Below are 20004 nucleotides of genomic sequence, written 5' to 3'. Positions count from 1 at the left end.
ATAGGCTTACAATCTAATAAAATCATAGTAAAACAATAAGGAGGGGAAGAGAATGCAAACAGGTACAGGGAAGGGTAAGCAGGCACAGGGTAGGGTAAAACTAACAGTAGAAAGTAACAGTAGAAGTCTGCACAACATCAAGTTTTAAAAGCTTTAGGAAAAAGAAAAGTTTTTAGTTGAGCTTTAAAAGCTGTGGTTGAACTTGTAGTTCTCAAAATTTATTTATTTATTTATTTATTTTCTGTTTGAAGAAGATTTTTTTCCTGGTCATCAATGTGTAGCAGTTGTAGTCCATTCCCTCTTGCACAAAATTCCAATTAACTTCTCTTCTATATGCTACACTTTGTAAAGTATCACCGTTTGCGTATGGGAAAGTGTACAGCTGTGAATGCAAGTAGTCATGGTTGTAGTTAATATATTCTCTAAGCTTTCAATCTGACTGATTCCAGTATTAAGGTAATACTTAGAAGGGTTGTTGTATTACTTTGAGTAAGTAGTTTAATATGAAACCACAGCTTAGTTATCAGTGTGATATCTGTTGCTATCACTCAATTACACTCAAAGAGTACTTATCAATGGAACCTTCTCAAACTGGGGAGAGGCAACGAGTGGGGTGCCGCAGGGCTCAGTCCTGGGCCCAGTGCTCTTCAACATTTTTATTAATGATTTGGACGAGGAGGTGCAGGGAACGCTGATCAAATTTGCAGATGACACCAAATTGGGTGGGATAGCTAATACCCTGGAAGACAGAAACAAACTTCAAAGTGATCTTGATAGGCTGGAGTGCTGGGCTGAAAACAACAGAATGAAATTTAATAGGGATAAATGCCAAGTTCTACATTTAGGGAATAGAAACCAATTGCACAGTTACAAGATGGGGGACACTTGGCTCAGCAATACTACAAATGAGAAAGATCTTGGAATTGTTGTAGATCACAAGCTGAATATGAGCCAACAGTGCGATATGGCTGCAAGAAAGGCCAATGCTATTTTGGGCTGCATTAATAGAAGTATAGCTTCCAAATCACGTGAGGTACTGGTTCCTCTCTATTCGGCCCTGGTTAGGCCTCATCTAGAGTATTGCGTCCAGTTCTGGGCTCCACAATTCAAGAAGGACGCAGACAAGCTGGAGCGTGTTCAGAAGAGGGCAACCAGGATGATCAGAGGTCTAGAAACAAAGCCCTATGAAGAGAGACTGAAAGAACTGGGCATGTTTAGCCTGGAGAAGAGAAGATTGAGGGGAGACACGATAGCACTCTTCAAATACTTAAAAGGTTGTCACACAGAGGAGGGCCAGGATCTCTTCTTGATCCTCCCAGAGTGCAGGACACGGAATAACGGGCTCAAGTTAAAGGAAGCCAGATTCCGGCTGGACATCAGGAAAAACTTCCTGACTGTTAGAGCAGTGCGACAATGGAATCAGCTACCTAGGGAGGTTGTGGGCTCTCCCACACTAGAGGCATTCAAGAGGCAGCTGGACAACCATCTGTCAGGGATGCTTTAGGGTGGATTCCTGCATTGAGCAGGGGGTTGGACTCGATGGCCTTGTAGGCCCCTTCCAACTCTGCTATTCTATGATTCTATGATTCTATGATTCTATCTTTGTGAAATACTCATGCCAATGATGGAATATCTGACGCAGCGTAGAGGTGCCCGAAAATGGACTGAGTTGAAAAATATTTATTATACATTTGGAGATTAGGGTTGCCAACTGATTAGGGTTGCCAACCGATTGGATTCCTGATCCAATCGCTAAAACCAATGCTTAGAGAACACGAAATAGCTGACCTATAACAAATCAGAGCAGTGGTCCATCTCATTCAATGTTCAGACAACACGTTAAACCATGCTTAGGCCACTAACTCTTTTGTATTTGGTTAGTGAGCCTGTTTAAATCGGGGTTACGTAGCCACCTTGGCTAGGAAAGGTTCACATCACCTGCTAAGCCATAATGTTTAGCTTAAAACATTTAACCACCATGGCTTAGCATGTCATCTGAACAGTGTCGCAGGAGTTTACACCAGCCTTCCCCACCCTGAGACCCTCTAGTATTGGATTGTAATACTCATCTTTCTAAGCCAACATGGCCATTTGCAGCAGATTAAATAAATTTTAACTTGATGTTTTAAATTTGTAATTTTGCATTGCTGCTGTTTTTATCTGGTTGAGCTTTTATATTATATTTTATATTATGGCTTGATACTGTTGTTTTATACTTTGAATGTTTAATTTTTGTGAACCGCCCAGAGAGCTCTGGCTATTGGGCGGTATAGAAATGTAATAAATAAATAAATAAATACATACATAATAGATTGGGATAGGCTGACTGGGATATGCTGAAGCCCTCCAGGGTTTCAGATAGGACTCCCCCCACCCCACAGCCCTAACTGAAGATGCTTGGGATTGAACCTTGAATCTTCTGCATGAAAAGCAGGTACTCTACCACTGAGCTACAAAACAGTAAACCCCAGATTCTGCTCGGCCCCACAATTTTATCTGTTAGATTCCATCCTGTTTCTGTGTTTGGTCTGGCAGATTACACATTAGATCTGCTGCTTTTTCCCACCACCAGGTTATCCCCATAGCGCTGCTCTCCCTGCCTCCTGGCATAGTTTTATGTGTATCTTTTGAAACCAAAAGTTGCCAAATCTGATGAGGCTCATAAACCTTTTGTACATTTCGCTATACTGACAGCCTTTTCTCTCCATTGTGCTTTCTCTCTAGATACCACAACATACTCCACTGAGCAATCTGAGCACTTTAAGCCATGCAAAGATAAGGATCTTGCATACTGTCTCAATGATGGGGAATGCTTTGTCATTGAAACCCTAACAGGCTCCCACAAACACTGCCGGTAAGTCTTTATATACTAAGTGCTCGTAATAACTGTGCGTTTGTAAATAACCAACATATCCCGGGAGGAAAATAAATAAATAATAAAGCAGTATGTACCTACCTGCGAATTTTATTTGAGCTCATATAAGAGCAAAAATGACAACTGCTTAAGTCTTTTCTTTGAAGCTGGAGAAGGCCTTTCCTAAGTTGTAGATAAAAAAGGATCCTCATTAAGAAGGTTTCTGCTAAACACTGAGGATATATATATATATATATATATATATATATATATATATATATATATTATTGGAAAGGTAAGGACAAGACAAACTCTGTATTTGTAGGTGCTTTTAATTTCTGATTGTGAATTGAATTTCTGTGATGAAAGTTCACCTTCTGTTTGAAAGTGATAAAGGAATTTTGATAATAGTACTTCAGGTGTTCAATCGAAAAGGTCTACCTAATGATCAGTATGATTAGTTAATGATACTCATAAATGTATACAGTCCTTGGAATAAAACATTTGTTTTCCAGCATCATGGCATGTGATCTCTCTCTTTCGGGGGCTTCTGGGTAAGAGACCACCAGAAGCCAAAGTCAAAATGATGGACCAGAGCCCCTGCTCTGAAATGATACCACTGTTGTTCTTAAATGAAGAACAGAGCTGAAGGCAGGTATCTGGTCCCTGATGTCAGCGCTTCAAGTCTCTTCATTTGCAAGTCTAGCCATGGCTACGGGCCGTTTCTGTTGCTTACTTTTTTTGCCGTAACTTATAGAGTTTTTCAGTGGATTGTATGCAATCAGACATTAACTAAGACACTGTGTCATACCACAGGGTGGATACAGCCTTCAAAATAATTTTGGGAGAGGGGTTGTGGCCCTACCAAATCCTCTTTTAAGGAAGCTTCGGTAGAGTTTGCTCACAGGTTATTTTTTCCCCAAGAACTTGAGATTTTAGACATCTCTGTGTGCATGAGTGAGTGACTCTGTGGGTGCATGAGTGAGTGAGTTGGAGTACTATTACAGATCTGCTTGTTTTTGTTGGTTGGTTGGTTTTAAAAAATAATACCACATGTTTAATTTCAATGTATGCACACTATAACTAGTACGTGCTTGCTAATAGCACCAACATTATTGTTAGCTTTCAGAAGGTCTGAAAAAATAACTTCTGGCATGCAGAACTCTGCCTAGAGCAACTTTCCACAACCCCCACAAGGTTTGGACTACAACTCCCATTATCCCCATACAGCATGCCCACTGGACCTGTAGTCCAACATATCTGGAAGGCACCAGCTTGGGGAAAAGGCTGCTCTGGAGAATAGGGTGGCCCCTGAGAAAATGGATGTTCGCCATTTGTGCTCTTGATTAACAAACATTACAGGATTCAAAATGGCAGGCTTCTGTTCTAGCCTTAAGTTCATTTGAAGCCTATTATTGAGCCCTCATTAATATTGGGTCATAGGGATTGAGACTAAAGGGAAGAAAACTGCACCTGCCCTGGAAGCTACTGTCTGCACCTGCTCTGGAAGCTACTGTGGAATTGACTTGCTCAATTCCACAGCAAACTCAGTTCCAAATCATTGTGAGCTACTTATCTATCATAATTACATAGTAACTTACTTTTATTGCTCTATGGACATCTGCCTAGCCCTGCAGCTACTTAACTGCATCATGGACCTTCATCCTGATCCTGTCAATGTGTACCAGTATTATACCATAGACATCCAGCCTGATCCTGCAGACACTTATCTTGCTTTGTGTGCATTTACCTTGATCCTGCGAACACTTACCTTAGTATTTATCCTGGTAATACTTACCTGTATCACCCTGCAAGCATCTATCCTGGTCCTGCAGCTACTTACCTCACTCGGTGACCTTTCACCCTGGGTCCTGCAGCAACTTGCCGGTATTGCACCAGAGACTTTTTGCCTTATCTTGCAGCTATTTGCCACAATTTCTAAGAAGTGAGTCTTACCCTGCAGCTATGCTGCACACATGTTTTAATCATGTGTGGTATGTTTTTAATCCCTTTTTAACGTGTATTTAATATCATGTTTTTATACTGTTTGTGAACCACCCAGGGAGCTTCGGCTGTTGGGCGGTATAAAAATGCAAATAATAATAATAATAATAATAATAATAATAATAATAATAATAATAATAATAATATAGCATTCCACCAGGGAGCTCGTGTTACTCACCTCCTATGCACTTGATTCGTATGTTGTACTCAATGGACCATCATAGAAGATGTTCTTGAATAAAAGAGAAAATCAGTGGGGTCTGTCACACGGAATGCTGCATGGCAGAAACAATAACCTGTGAATCAGCTCTAACCCCTGAAGCAATCTGTGGGCCCAGGTGGCCTTACCAAACTTAAATGTGTGGTAAAATAGATGCTTGGTCATGGTACTTCATATGCATTTTTCTTGTGTTGCTGTCTTGTGTGCACTGCGAAAAAGCAAGGGGTTACTGCCAATATGCTTCTGGAAAGCGTATTTCAGAAAGCCCTTTACTTCTTCATTTCATCTGAGTGTGAGTGGTCCATATACCAGTTAGGCAATGCCAACTTTATTATTATATCATTATAGTGCCTGACCAACCATGACAGAGTGGACTTTCTTAAAACATACTTCTGGCATTTGGAGAATGGAGCCCCCTCCCCCTCCACTCCAACAGCATAGAGGTTGACCCTCCCAACATTGTGGCAATTGAGGAAGAATATTTGCCACTTAAGGAAGAATCCAAACAACATTAGACAAAGGAAAATTCCATCAAGGATTTAATATTCGGCGTCTGGCTGGTGCTTTTGTTTTTCCTTTCAATCATATATGCTTCACTGATCATTCACTTCTCCCCCTTATTTACTTTCCCGATATGACACACTTATTAAATTAATTATTCTGAATCATGCAGCGTGGAGATTTATGACATTAACGCACTAAATCTATCATAAAACTTTATAGGCACTTTAGGAAACTGGTCTGTTAGTAGCCAGGGCAGCCTTACTGCTTAGCCTAGGGGAACAATAAATGGAAAGAGCTGCTTTTCCTTTACCTGCACCACTTTAGCCCACATACTTTCTGGACAAGACACAGAGTCAAAGTGGAGGGCCTTGTGTTGTAGAGAAGAAGCAGGAGAGAAAACAGGCACAGCAATAGGAGTCCTTTGCATCTGGGTGTAGGTGAGAAGTGAGCAGCATTCTGAGGCCAGGGATCAGGGTTCCCTCAGATGCATGGCAAAGAAGGGGTTGAGCTGGAAATCCCATTCCCAATAGAAAATGGTTAATGAATGAGATTCTGTGTAAATGCAGCAGGTGCAAAAACTGTCCTGCTCCAACTGGGATTCCGTCATTTGCTCTGGATGGTGGCTGAAATGAAGAAGCTTGACATGGGGCAGGCAATTGGAACAAGGAGCAGTTTTGGCACCACCGCCAGCAAGGCAGGACTTGGCGTGAGTTCAGGACCATGGAGAACGGACCTACAGCTAGAGTTCTGAACATTTACCTCAGTGCTGGCTTAGAACAACTGGCAGGGGTTTATAGCCAGGCCAGGAGAGTTCTTCTGGGAGCTCTACTTCCTCAGATATATGTCTGGTTTTCTTAATATGCCAGAAGTCACTGCCATCTTCTAGGTGCTGAGGAGCTGGAGAGTGAGGAGCTGGTTGGGGAGTGCTCCCCAAAGCCTTCCTGCTCACTGCAGGAGTCTGAGGTCCACTCCTCAGAATCAAAGGCTAGTGGTGCCTCATGGGGATAAGAGGACAGGGTGCAGAATCCCAAGTCAAAGTGTGATGGTCCAGGAATTTGTTCTGACTCCTCCTCAGAGTTGTATCTCTCTGTTTATCTAGTGGGTTGGGCGTGGGGATGTCCAAATCTTGGGAAATGTGCTAGGGCCAATCAGGAGCAGTGTTAACAACAGAGCAAGCAACATTTGGACCAGTGAGCTTCCTGTCCAGGTGCTCTTCTAGCTGAGAAAGGAGAAGAATGCTTGTAACAGGAAACTGGGATTTTTCACTTTACTGGAGAGACAAAGAGGTGTATTCCTTCTAGTGTGACATACTGTCTCAAGAATGTTGAGTCCCATAGTTCCTGCTGGTATTTCCTATGTACAGACAAGAAGAGTCCAATTTAGAGAAGGTGGCATTAGCAGGAGGGAGTGTTAAGCACCATAATAATTAGGAACATCGAGTTCTCAGAGGTAGCGAGAGACAGTGCTCCTGAAATGATTTAGATGCCTTACAATATACAGGAACAAATTAGATTGTCCTATCCCCTGTCTAAAGGGTTTTGCCTTGTGTGTATAGTTAATATACGTATAAGCCATCATGCCACTTCTGATTGTGCTTGAAGCGATAAGAAAACTCCACATGTGGTGTTGCATTTTAGATGGACTAGTATATAAATATGCAGATCAGCCTTTGATGCTGCATTCCTCAAATGGAAAACATGCATGTGTGACCCAGCCTTATTACTGGACCCAGTAAGTACAAGCCAGTTGATTTTCAGCTAATTCAGAAATGTAGCTGTAAGAGAAGAGTATCCATTCTTTTAAACAGATCTCTCTCCCAGCCCATTTTCAGTAGAGAAACAGGTGGTACATTATTGGGAGGAAATAATTAAATAAAAATGAATATAGCCATTATGCATTTGTCCAGTGAACATGTCCTAACAGCAGATGTTTGGCAGTGGTTATATTAATAAGGCTATTGATTCTATTGATTAAGTGCCAGCAGGAACAAGTATCAACCATGAATTACTTTTTATTTGCTGTGTCTTCAAGGTTGTTACATTTCCCAAATTTCTGGCATGTTCACTTGAGCAATTACAATATATTGTTTGAGTGGTGGATCTCATCGAATAATGGTGCCCTATTGGTGGGATGGTTCTACTGCTTTTCACTATGTAAAGAAATGCTTTGTTTTCTTTTTATAGCTGGGTCATGGTGCTTTTTCCATTCAGAAATTTTAGTTAGACATAATCACCTAGTTAAGCAGGTTTTTTTTTTAGTGTGCAGTTGGACACAAAATGTGCAGTTGTAGGAAAAATGTGCAGTTGGAAATCTGATAATGTGCAGTTGAAAAAAGTGGTGAAAATAATAAGACATGTTTTATGTGCGTGTGTTTATTAAGAACTTAACAATAGACAAAGTCAGGGATGGTATGTACCACAAATTATATAAGGATGCAGGTGAAAGAGCCCTTGATAGTGTGACTGATGTTGTTGGGTCCTGTGACAGTTTTGCCTGAACAGATGTGGGGGCGGAGTTGGCACTTGGGTCTATTTCATGGTCTGGTCCCTCTGCCTGTGTCTCTGTCCTGTGTACTCTTGCTGGTTACCATCCGCTTCAGGTTGGGAGGTGGTCTGTAGGCCAGGACTGTCCTGCCTCCCAAGGCTTGTGTGAGAGAAATGTCTGTGCTGATGCTGGGTTGGAGTTCACTGATGATCTGTTGCAGTGGTTTCAATTGGGGCTGTAGGGGACAACCAGTGGTGTACTTCTCTTGGTTTGTCATCCTTCCTGGGTATCCGTATGGCCCTGTCAATCTGTCTTTAAGTTTAAGGTGCTAGTAGTGTTGATGATAATCCATCCGGTTGTGAAAGAGAAATAATGTGTTTGGCTTGGGTGGGGGCAGCGGGTGTCTGACAGGGCATTTGTGCAGTTGGAAAATTTGCTTTAAAAAAACCCTGTAGTTAAGGTGCACTTCTCCATTCCTTTTCTCACAGCATTGCTCTTCTTTGTCTTCTGTTCCGAAGAGGGCTCAAGGAAACTCACAGTGCAACCCTATGCATGACTGCTCAGAAGTATTGTGTGAGGAGCAGGGGCATATGCACCCTGATGCTGACACACCTGCTAGCCAAGCAACCATACGAAGCACCCCCCATGTGCCTCCTGTCAATGTGTGTTCATACAATCATGTAGTTCTTCATCACAGAGAGGGTTCAGGAACACCTGAGGGAAGTAACAGAGTTGTACCCACCAGTCACATCCTCTCTGTGCTGAAGATCCTGCCAGCGACACATTTGGCCCTGTGCGTACAGCTTCATGTGTCATCCAAACATGGGGTTAATGTTTTCCCTGCTCAAACAAACCTGCATTCGTAAGCCAACAACAAACCCTGGTTCAAATCTGGTTTAACATCCTGGTTTGTTTGGGCGCACTACAGTCCCAACTTCAGACATCATAATAAGCCATTCCCTTTCCTAGTTAGGGAATCCATTCACATGAAGGGAGCAGTGAAGTGGGAGCAAAGGACTGCATGTAACACTCGTTTGTATCCTGGTTTATTAAACCATACTTTGGGGCTTAAAGTGATGTGTGAACACAGCCACTGTGTGTGTTGATCCTAGGCATTATAAAGAAACTGTAAAGCACAAAGCACTGCAAGGAATAAGAGACAAAGTGTCCATAATAGCTTTCAGCCAAGGATTTTAAATAGAATTTACAGCAAGAGACTTTTTTCAGAGTTACAACATACATTATTGCAGAAACAAATAGTGAAGTGAAGCATCTACTGATGCACAATAGGACCGCAAGCAATGGTAAAAATGGAACGGTGCTAATTGGGGATGGAATAACACTAAGTAACCCCTCCTCCAAAAGCCAATTTAAAAAAATAAAATTACAACTTTTCCCATTCAAAGAGAAACGGAAGGATTCAATCACCTAGGGTAGCTTATTTAAAAGTCTAGTAATGGGCAGAGCATTTATTTCCTTTTAATTCTGCCTAACAAGTAATGGATGCTGAAATCGGAGGCTAGTTCCAGCTGCTGTTTCAAAAGGAGGGGAGCAGAGAGACAAAATGGGCTGAATAAATTTATCACAGTAAATCGTGAGGGCATGGCTTGGAGAGTGACGGGGTTTGACGGTTTTGCTGCTCCTTGCTATTTTTTAATCTCTTTTAAACATTTCTTTAAGGTGGACAAATGATGAACAAACTAACTTGGCTAAATTAGATGTTTAATTTGGCTAGAATTTTGGATCAATTGTCATTTTAATTCCTTTAAATCACCCAAGTTAAAACAACAACAACAGAACAGTAGCAATTTGGCACAAAAGCTTTCCAAGGGGAAATAAACTATGATGATGATTTTTTACTTGTTTGCATCTCACCTTTCCTTCAAGAAGCTTTGAGAATGGGGTCAGCCATTTAATTCTCACAAGAACCCTGTGAGATGGTTTAAGATGAGAGGAAGGGTCAAAGTTCACTGGCAGACCACATGCTTTATATGCAGAAGACCCTAGGTTCAATCCCTGGCATGTCCAGTTAAGGCGGGGGGGGGGAATTCTTTCTGAAACACTGGAGAGCCATTACATTACTAAATGTAATGTACCAATGGGCAGATTTAGAAGAAGGCAGCTTCTTAGTGATGATTGGCCAGTGGTTGCCCAGTGGATTTCATGACTGGGAAGATATTTGGACTTGGGTTTCTCTGGTTAAAGTCCAGCATTCTGGGCATATGGTAGCTCTATGTGTGCATAGAAATGTGTGCGTGTGTGTAGGAAATTGCTTATGTAAAGTAACAATTTTTCTCTGTTGAACAGCTCAGGTCTGAGACTCAAAACCATTTTGTTTCTCGGGGGAGCTTTGTATTTGCGTGTTTCAGAATGAGTGTGTGAGAGAACGTGTGTCTGTGTAACTTCTAAGGGCATAGCTAGACAATGCGATATCCCAGGGATTGCACCAGGATCATTCCTGTGCATTCACATGATGCACAGGGGATCCCAGGAGCAGGGAAGGATGATCCTTCCCTTTCCCCGGGATATCACCCTACCATTTTTTCATATTTTTTCCATGGTCTCAGGATAATCCCAAGACCAAGGAATGTCTGCCTGGACGTCATTTGTCCCAGCTCCTCAAAGTTACTTGTGAGGAGCCAGGAGCTGGGCAGGGAACACAGAGCTCTGCGCCCATTGGGGGTGGGGTGGGGGGAGCGGGGAAATTATTATTATTATTTAAAAAAACTTGCTGTTTTTCGCTCGAGCGCTCTGTCTCCTTTAAGAAAAAAAATAGTGGGTGCGATGTCCTCTTCCTCCTAGGACATTGCGCGCCACATGTAGACAGAGGGGGAGATCTTGCGATAACCATGGCCACAGCTAGACTTAAGGTTTATCCCAGGATCATCCTGGGTTCGCCCCTGCCTGAGCGCTGGATCCCCTGTGTGTCACCTAGATGAACAGGGTTGACCCCTGGATGATCCAGGGATAAACCTTAGGTCTAGCTATGGCCCATATCACGAGATCCTCCCACCTCCGTTGTGCTAGACCAAGGAGGTCTAGCTATGCCCTAAGAAAGAAACTCAGAGGGGCGTGGAAATCAGTGTGCATACAAAATATCTTTGCATGAGCTCTTGATTACTGCTATAAACCACAATTCATCACAAAAATCAGGCATGCTTAAGCCCATTTAAGTTAATGGGTTCATGCACCCCGCCGCTCTGTAGGATTGCGGCCATAGTGTTCGATCTCAACTAACTAACTAACTGACCACTTATATCTTGCTTTTCTTTAATGAGACAGATCCAAGGCAGATTACAATGCTGAAATAAAGAAACCACTTATATATCGAATACACTAAATCAGCACAAACATAGTGTTGAACCGTTCAAACAGACATTTAAGCATTCTGGCGAAAAGATTTTTTTAACATGTTTTCTAAAAGTGGTTAGAGGCCACCAGATAGATTTCAACAATCCTTTTTACTAGGATATAGGAAATTGTATATTTTTAATGGTCTCATTTCAATTATTGCAGAGAATAAAAATTATATTAGTTTGCTTTTATCCATTTGACATGTAAGTCAAATGGATAAAAGAAAAGAAAATATTTAACTGGCGACACAGTATTGCAAGGACGGTTGATTTTCATTGAAGGAAGTGTTCTGTTGGGTTGGTGGCCTTAGTAGAGCTAAAAAGAATGGGAAAGGAAAGATAAGATAAGTACCGGAAGTTTTCTAGAAGCTTTTTATGGCTCGGAGAGTCAACAAACATCCTGTTATGAAATGCTATTTTTTTTTAGCCTATTTAATTTGCTACAAGGCTGTACGTTGTTTTTATTAGCACACAACGTACTCTCCACAGAGATGCTGCCAAAAAATGCCCTCCCTGTGGTGAGTGATCCTGCCCCAGATGTAACATTTACAGATTCTTACCGTATGGATCCCTGCCATCACACAGAGTTGAGGTGGCAAACCACATAGTAATGAATTCTAAATATAGTGTCTGCGGATCACTCACTGTGCTGAGGCATTTCCTGGCAGCCTGTTGTGGCAGATGTAATGCAGTGAGTGCTGTTGTCATTACTGAGTGGTTCCAGTATGCAACAGGCACGTCCCCACAACTCCCATATTTTGGACCAACATTTTGGCAAAAAAGAAAAGAAAAAAAAAGGGAGCAGATAATCTCTCCAGTATTTCCTCTAATGCCAACTGGTATCTTTCTTTTCTTCTGTTTTCTCCCTAAGGGCAACAGAATATTTGACATGACATTTTGAAATGTTTCAAATCCGGAAATTATATATTAGCATCAAAATTTGCTTCACAATCCGAAAGCTTAAGCACTTGAGACTTTTGACAGTTCCTGTTATCTATCGACTATCAGATTTTGTCAGAATACAAACTAGTGTGTTGTCGTTGTTTAAAATATATATGCTGTAATCTGCCTGGAGGTCATAGAGGGGGCATGATATAAATGATTTCATTAAAAAGGTGAATAAAATGCCATAGTGTGCTGGCTCTCTAATTTCGTCGAATAGTAAATACTGTTGCATGAAAGCTAAAAAAATGCAGCCAAATGCTAAAAAGCGGTTGCATGTCAACTACTAAATACTAAATACTCTTGCATGTTGGATGCCATGCATGCCATGTATAAAATGAATTCTAATACTATGTGTTATTGCATGTCTGCTTTCAAATACTAAAACTAATTGCATGTCAATGATCAAATAAAACAGCAACAGCATTGTATTGAAGAGTAATAAGTAGAATTAGACCTGGGAGACCCAAGTTCAAATCTCACTTCTCCCATGAAGCTCACTATGCATGACCTTGTACTGCTCACTGTCCTAACCCATCTTACAAACATAGAATTAACCAATGTCAAAAAGCCTTATTCACCGTGGTTAAAGCCGTGGTTTAAGGTGTCTTCTGAATGGGTCCATTGAAAGGATTAAAAAAAAAGTATGGCTCCCAATTCTATCACCCTTGAAAGAAAGATGAGATCCAAATGTAATAATAATATCCCATATGATGGAATCTGATACAAAATATTTGCCAAACATTCAAAATATATTCCAAGAAATTTGGGAGATTATTCAGAATAAATAAACAAAAGGGAAATTTTGAGAAAAGTTGAGAGCAAATTTGTTTTGCTTCTAGTTATTTCTTTTACTGAAGATGCTAAACTTTGTCACTACCCATTAAGCAATGTAAGTCAAGCTTTCCTAGACCTGAGCTCCATACCAAAGGAGACTCCTGCTTTTCACAAGTTTAATAAACAACTTACAGTGTTCAGAGGAGGGCAACCAGGATGATCAGGGGTCTGGAAACAAAGCCCTATGAAGAGAGACTGAAAGAACTGGGCATGTTTAGCCTGGAGAAGAGACGATTGAGAGGAGACATGATAGCACTCTTCAAATACTTAAAAGGTCGTCACACAAAGGAGGGCCAGGATCTCTTCTCGATCCTCCCAGAGTGCAGGACATGGAATAACGGGCTGAAGTTACAGGAAGTCAGATTCCGGCTGGACATCAGGAAAAACTTCCTGACTGTTAGAGCAGTACGACAATGGAATCAGTTACCTAGGGAGGTTGTGGGCTCTCCCACACTAGAGGCCTTCAAGAGGCAGCTGGACAACCATCTGTCAGGGATGCTTTAGGGTGGATTCCTGCATTGAGCAGTGGGTTGGACTCGATGGCCTTATGGTGGGTTGGACACGATGGCCTTCCAACTCTACTATTCTATGATTCTATGATTCTATGAAATCAAGATTAAAAATTAATCAAGAACAGAACAGACCTTAGAGCTGAACAGAGGGTAGAATCCAATGGGGCACGTAAGCTACCTATGATTTCCTTACACTCAGCCAATTCCCATCCGCAAGCTTTTAGAAGGAACATTTAGCATTTCTGAGACAACCGAAAATGAGCAAAAACACATACTGTATTTTCTGGCGTATAAGACTACTTTTTAACCCAGGAAAATCTTCTCAAAAGTTGGGGGTCGTCTTATACGCCCAGTCGTCTTATACGCCGGAAAATATGGTACTTATGGAGCGGGGCAGATCGGCGGAGCTCCGCCAACCTGTCCCTACCGAGAAATTAGTGGTTCTGCTTGTTTCAAGGCTTCCTCTTGGAAGCACTAAGGGCATGTCTACACTAGGCGATATCCCGGGGATTGTCCCGGGATCGTCCCTGTGCATCCACATGATGCACAGGGGATCCTGGGAGCAGGGAGGGATGATCCCTCCATTCCCCCGGGATATTGCCATACCCTTTTTTCTTGGTTTTTCCCATGGTCTCGGAATTGTCCTGAGAATGTGAGAGGTGTGGGCGGCCGTCCTGGTTTCGTCCCGGCTCCTTGCAAGTAAATGCGAGGAGCTGGGAACTAGGCACAGGGCATGGAGCTGTTCAAGCTCTCTGTGCCCATTGGGAGTGGGGTGAGGGCAGCGGGAACGGGCCTTTTTTAAACAACAACAACAACCATACTTTTGCACTGGAGCACTCCAGGTCCTGTCTTTTTTTCCTTTCTTTTTTTTAAAAGGCAGGTGTGACGGCCTCCTTCCTTCCTGGATGTCGCACACTGCATGTGAATGCAGGGGAAGGATCTCGTGATCAGCATATCGTGAGATCTTCCCCCCTTCCCTCCCAGAACACCAGGAGGTGTAGACATGCCTTTAATCTCTGTTATGCAAGCAGTGGATCTCTGTTATGCAACCAGTTCCGTCGCATGAGCACTGCTTGCACAAGAAAGTCTGTTGGATTCAGCCCAGAGATTTATATTGCTCATAAGATACTTAAAAATAGATTTGGAAATCAGATTCAAAGAATGCAAATAACAATGTATCTTTACCTCACGTAATTATTTTAACCCTGTTGTTGTTGTTTCTAATCTGCCCAATAATCTCTGGGCAGATTCTACCTTCTACATGAACAAAGAGGGAATGCAAGTCCAGTTTGTTCATCTTGGTCTAGGACAGAGTCTGCGGTATTGTGTGTATATAAATACATCCTGGTAAATTCAGCTTTTATTCCACAAATGCACGTTTCTGGAAATCCCCCTAAGGCTGATTTGAATGTGTGAATGGACAATGGGACTCTTAACATTCCACCATCTGTATGGCTTCCTTTGCTGTATGCCTGACTGCTGCCTCTGTTATGTGGAAAACTTGTATTCCAAATGATGGTGGTTAGATCAAAGATGTCCCATTTTCAGATTTTTTCTGTTAATTACGTTGCCTTGGGCTACCTGTGTACCAAATGTCAGATTTCTCCAACCATTTTGGAGTGCACTTCCTATACCTTGTTACAAGGAAGCGCTTTACAAATGCAGCATTTTTAGACTTCGTTAGAAATGACAACCAGATCATTAGAAATAACTTGAGATGTACGTTTATCAAATTTGGCCTTTTCTAGACAGGTGGGATTACTTTAAGCATTTTGTGGTACACTTCATGTCCTGATAGAGATTTACAAATGTCTCGTTGTGCTTGAAAAAGAAACAGAATCCCCCAACTCCATCATTGAAACCCTTGTGTGGCAATGCTCGTTTTTTGCTTAAAAAAATTGGTCTCAGTTTTAAGATAAACATCATGCCCAGTGCTTTGACAATTAGGTATAAATATGTCCCTTAAAAATAATAATAAAAATGTCAGCTTGGCTTGAACTGTGGATTGGATCCGAGTTAGGTTTACTTAGAATAGACCCATTGAAATGAATGGGATTTTATTTATTTATTTATTTATTTATTTATTATTTATTACATTTCTATACCGCCCAATAGCCGGAGCTCTCTAGGCGGTTCACAAAAATTAAAAACATTCAAAGTATAAAACAACAGTATAAAACCATACTATAAAATACAATATAAAAGCTCAACCAGATAAAAACAGCAGCAATGCAAAATTACAAATTTAAAACACCAAGTTAAAATTTATTTATAGACTGTTAAAATGCTGGGAGAATAAAAAAGTCTTCACCTGGCATCTAAAAGAATATAATGTAGGTGCCAAGCGAACCTCCTTACGGAGCTCATTCCACAGCCGGGGTGCCACAGCAGAGAAGGCCCTCCTCCTGGTAGCCACCTGCCTCACTTCCTTTGGCAGGGGCTCACGGAGAAGGACCCCTGAGGATGACCTTAGGGTCCGTGCAGGTACATATGGGAGGAGGCTTCCTTCAGATAGCCTGGCCCCAAGCCATTTATAGCTTTAAATGTTAATCCCAGCACTTTGAATCGGGCCCGGACCTGGACTGGCAGCCAATGAAGCTGGAAAAGGACTGGCGTGATGTGGTCTCGTCGGATGGATATTGGATACAGCACACTATGTCTGAGTTCACACGTAATGCTAAACCACGGTTTAGAGTTACTCCACCACTTCCTCCACTGGTTTGGTTGCACTTGGAGCAGGGCCTATGAGGATGAGCTCAAGGCATGGGTAGGAATATATGAGAAAAAAGTGTTCTTTCAGATAGTGTTGCCCCAAGCCATGAAGAGTTTTGTAGATTAAAACCAGCATGACTAATTTAAGTCCCATTTATTTCAATGGGTCTAAACCACATAGGACTAAGACAAGATATTATACATGTGTGGGTGGGTGTGTACAGATATTATTAGTTTTATTAGCTTTATTATTATGACTACTATTTACAATATTTATATACTGCTCCCCATTGAAAATTTCGGAGCAGCGTACAAGATAAAATGAAAATGAAAACAGAATAAAACAGATTTTAAAAGAAGCAGATATAGATAGGAAGAGCAGATCAATCTATTTCTGTATCACTTTCACATGTGTTCATTCATAAATTCTCACCATCCCATTGCTGCATTAGTCTTTGTAAACCACCCAGAGAGCTTTGGCTATAGGGCAGTATAAAAATGTAATAAATAAAACAAAAACAAAATATAAACACAGCCAACAAAAAGGTACTTAAATTAATATTGTGAAAGTTTGCTTTCATAAAATATATATTTATAAAAACATTTTGTCTCAAATTATACATTTCTAAACATTTTATCCTAAAATTACTTTTTAAAACGTGTTTGGTATAGTTTTTTATTTCCCTTAGAACTGTATCATGAATTTCGGAGAAGTGTGAAATCCAAAGGATAATTATGTTCCAATTCTCATGACATTCTGGGAGGTGCAGATCAGGTCAGCGTGAATCAAAATTCACAAAGATTGAATTCTTTGAGCATCCTTCGTGTGTGTGTATTTATGTGTATCTATGTACATACCTATTATTATTATTATTATTATTATTATTATTATTATTATTATTTATTTATTTATATAGCACCATCAATGTACATGGTGCTGTACAGAGTAAAACAGTAAATAGCAAGGCCCTGCCGCATAGGCTTACAATCTAATAAAATCCTAGTAAAACAATAAGGAGGGGAAGAGAATGCCAACAGGCACAGGGTAGGGTAAGCAGGCACAGGGTAGGGTAAAACTAACAGTATAAAGTCCGCACAAAATCAAGTTTTAAAAGCTTTAGGAAAAAGAAAAGTTTTTAGTTGAGCTTTAAAAGCTGCGATTGAACTTGTAGTTCTCAAATGTTCTGGAAGAGCGTGCACATGAACTTATACATAGACATGCCATGTTAACGTAAGACTTGCTCAGGAGTTTGCTTGAACACGTGAAGGCTTAACATGTTTACTGGGACAGGGCTGAGCCTGCTGACTGTCCGGGTGTACCAGCCCTATTCATACCATGCCATGTTGAACTGGCATGGTCTGATCAGGGGCTCTGTTTACATTCATCTGAACACAAGTAGAACTCTCTGTGCAATCAGGAAACCTGTATATTTTACTGAATATTGTAAACAACAAGATCAGTATTTAGTTTGGGAGCAAGACATACCCTCCTCCCGACCTAAACAGGTGTTGAACTGGATATGCACTGTGTCTAGTGTTTTATGTAATGAAGCAATTTTACTTTCCACTGAGCACCTTCAGAGGATCTGATTTTGCTAATGATTTCCCTTTGGACAACTTTGTTTACTAAACATTTTAATTTGCTGAATCCCTTCCTATTTTTGTAAGCACTGAAGCTTGCACACGCAACGCAGCGCAGGTTATGAATTGCCAATGAAGGTGCAACTCTGCAGTCAGTGGATTATCTTAAAGGCACAGCACTGTACTGGTTGAATATAATGTGTAGATGTTTTAATTCCAGACATAACTCATTTAGACAGTTCAATTGACTTGTAATGCCCCAAAGACAGGAGGAATAATATTCAGAGCCTATTTTCCGTTGTTTATTTCAAGTAGTCATCCAGATTAATAACCTCAAAAAGGGGCCTTGAGGACTTAAATGTTATACACATACCTAAGCAAAGGTATTGCCGAGGTGACTGGAATATGTAATGATTATATGTTTTTCCCAGCCTACATTAACAAGAGTCTGGACCGTAACTTACAGGCCTTGAATCAAGGTTATGGTGGTAGGAGAGGATCCCCAAACGATGCAAATCAGTAGTTCTGCATTTCCACGGAGCTTTTGCACTTGTGTTTAGGGTTGACACCTTACATCCTGCAGACTCTCCGCTTCAGCGGAAAAGGGATTGAAGAATGGGAAGATTGATGTATTCAAAACTCATTTCCCAGAGAGGTATCAACCAACCTGCACCGCTGCAAATGTCTCTTGGAGCAGGGCAGGAGACACCAGGATCTGCCAATTTCTTGGTTAGACACCCTTGTTTTCGTCTCTCAGCAGGCATGGTTGTGTGCAACTTGTGCGTCCACAGCAACTGAGGAGCCTGGGGCTTCTCTAAACGAGCTATTGATAGCACCGTCATTTCTGGCCACTCACGGAAGTTTCTGGGTCAATTAAACAATGCTGTAAACAAACAGGATGTCTCCTGAGGCTCCTCACCACCACTTATTCCATTGTAAAATAAATCAGAGAAAAGCTTAATGGCACAAAATCGGCAGTGTGCAAAACTGGCATTGCGCTATGAAGTTGCCGAGGAAAGGAGGAAGGACTTTAAATGGAAGGAGGAGGGTGCAGTGCCTCCCTGCAACAAAGGGAGGCAGATCTGATCCCCGTGTTTCTACTCAGAAGTAAGTTCCATCGTGTTCACTGGGGCTTACTCCCAAGTAAGTGTGATGAGGGCTGTAAACTTACAGCACAATATTACTCAGAAGTAAGTCCTGGCTTTCCTGGGGGCTGCAGGAAATGATGAAATGATGGGGAGTTTGGAATGCAGTTTAGCTATACAGTCACGGGGGTTTCTCATGTTCAAAGAGAAATGAAAACAACGAAAAATACCACTGTGAGCATTGTATGCTCTTGGACACACTTACGAAAAGATGCATGCTTATGTACACACACACACACACACACACACACACACACACACTTTGGGGATTGGGGAGGTGTAACCACTCTCCATATCTCATCTTCCGCATTTGAATTATGCTCCTAACAGCCTGCCAAGCCGTTCTTTGGCAGGTTGCTGGGAGTATGATTGTGTTGGGGAAGATAATATGCTGAGTAGGGATGAATGAGGATTTAGTTTCAGTTTGGTTTTGATAAGAATTTACCAAAATTCTCACAAGTTCTCCAGATTTGGGTCAAAAAGAACTTGAGGTGAAACCAAATGTGACTGAAACCAAAACTGACAGATTCGTCCATTCAGGCCCAAAGCTTTGAGTACTTAGCTCTTAAAATTCTGGTTTGGATCCTTGTGTGCTGAATTAGGGTTGCCAACTCTTCCTTCCTTCCTTCCTTCTTCCTCCTCCTCCTCCTCCTCCTCCTCCTCTCTCTCTCTCTCTCTCTCTCTCTGGCTTTTCGTCTTTAACAGTTATATGTCAGGCAGGTACAACGAAGGATGTATGAACCCCACCACGTCTGGTCCAGGGGTGAGCTCCACAGCAGGGAAGTGCGGCCCTCTTGGGGCTCAGCAGATTTCCCTAGAGCCTTTGTGCTTCCTCCCGATTTTTTTGCAGATTTTT

The 20004-nt window shown here is 41.5% G+C and overlaps 1 protein-coding gene across 4 annotated transcripts in view; it reads left to right on the top strand.

The window, feature by feature from the left end:
• Window positions 1–20004, top strand: part of NRG3 (neuregulin 3) — a 795134-nt gene that overhangs the window by 331870 nt on the left and 443260 nt on the right. For all 4 annotated transcript variants that reach the window (XM_063131659.1, XM_063131656.1, XM_063131658.1 and 1 more), the window contains one exon: window positions 2725–2854. In XM_063131659.1, coding sequence (XP_062987729.1) covers window positions 2725–2854 — 130 coding nt within the window. The remainder of the gene's footprint in view (window positions 1–2724; window positions 2855–20004) is intronic.

Source organism: Elgaria multicarinata, chromosome 8 (assembly GCF_023053635.1).
Source record: "Elgaria multicarinata webbii isolate HBS135686 ecotype San Diego chromosome 8, rElgMul1.1.pri, whole genome shotgun sequence".
NCBI lineage: Eukaryota > Metazoa > Chordata > Lepidosauria > Squamata > Anguidae > Elgaria > Elgaria multicarinata.
This window is presented reverse-complemented; position numbering and strand designations above follow the sequence as displayed.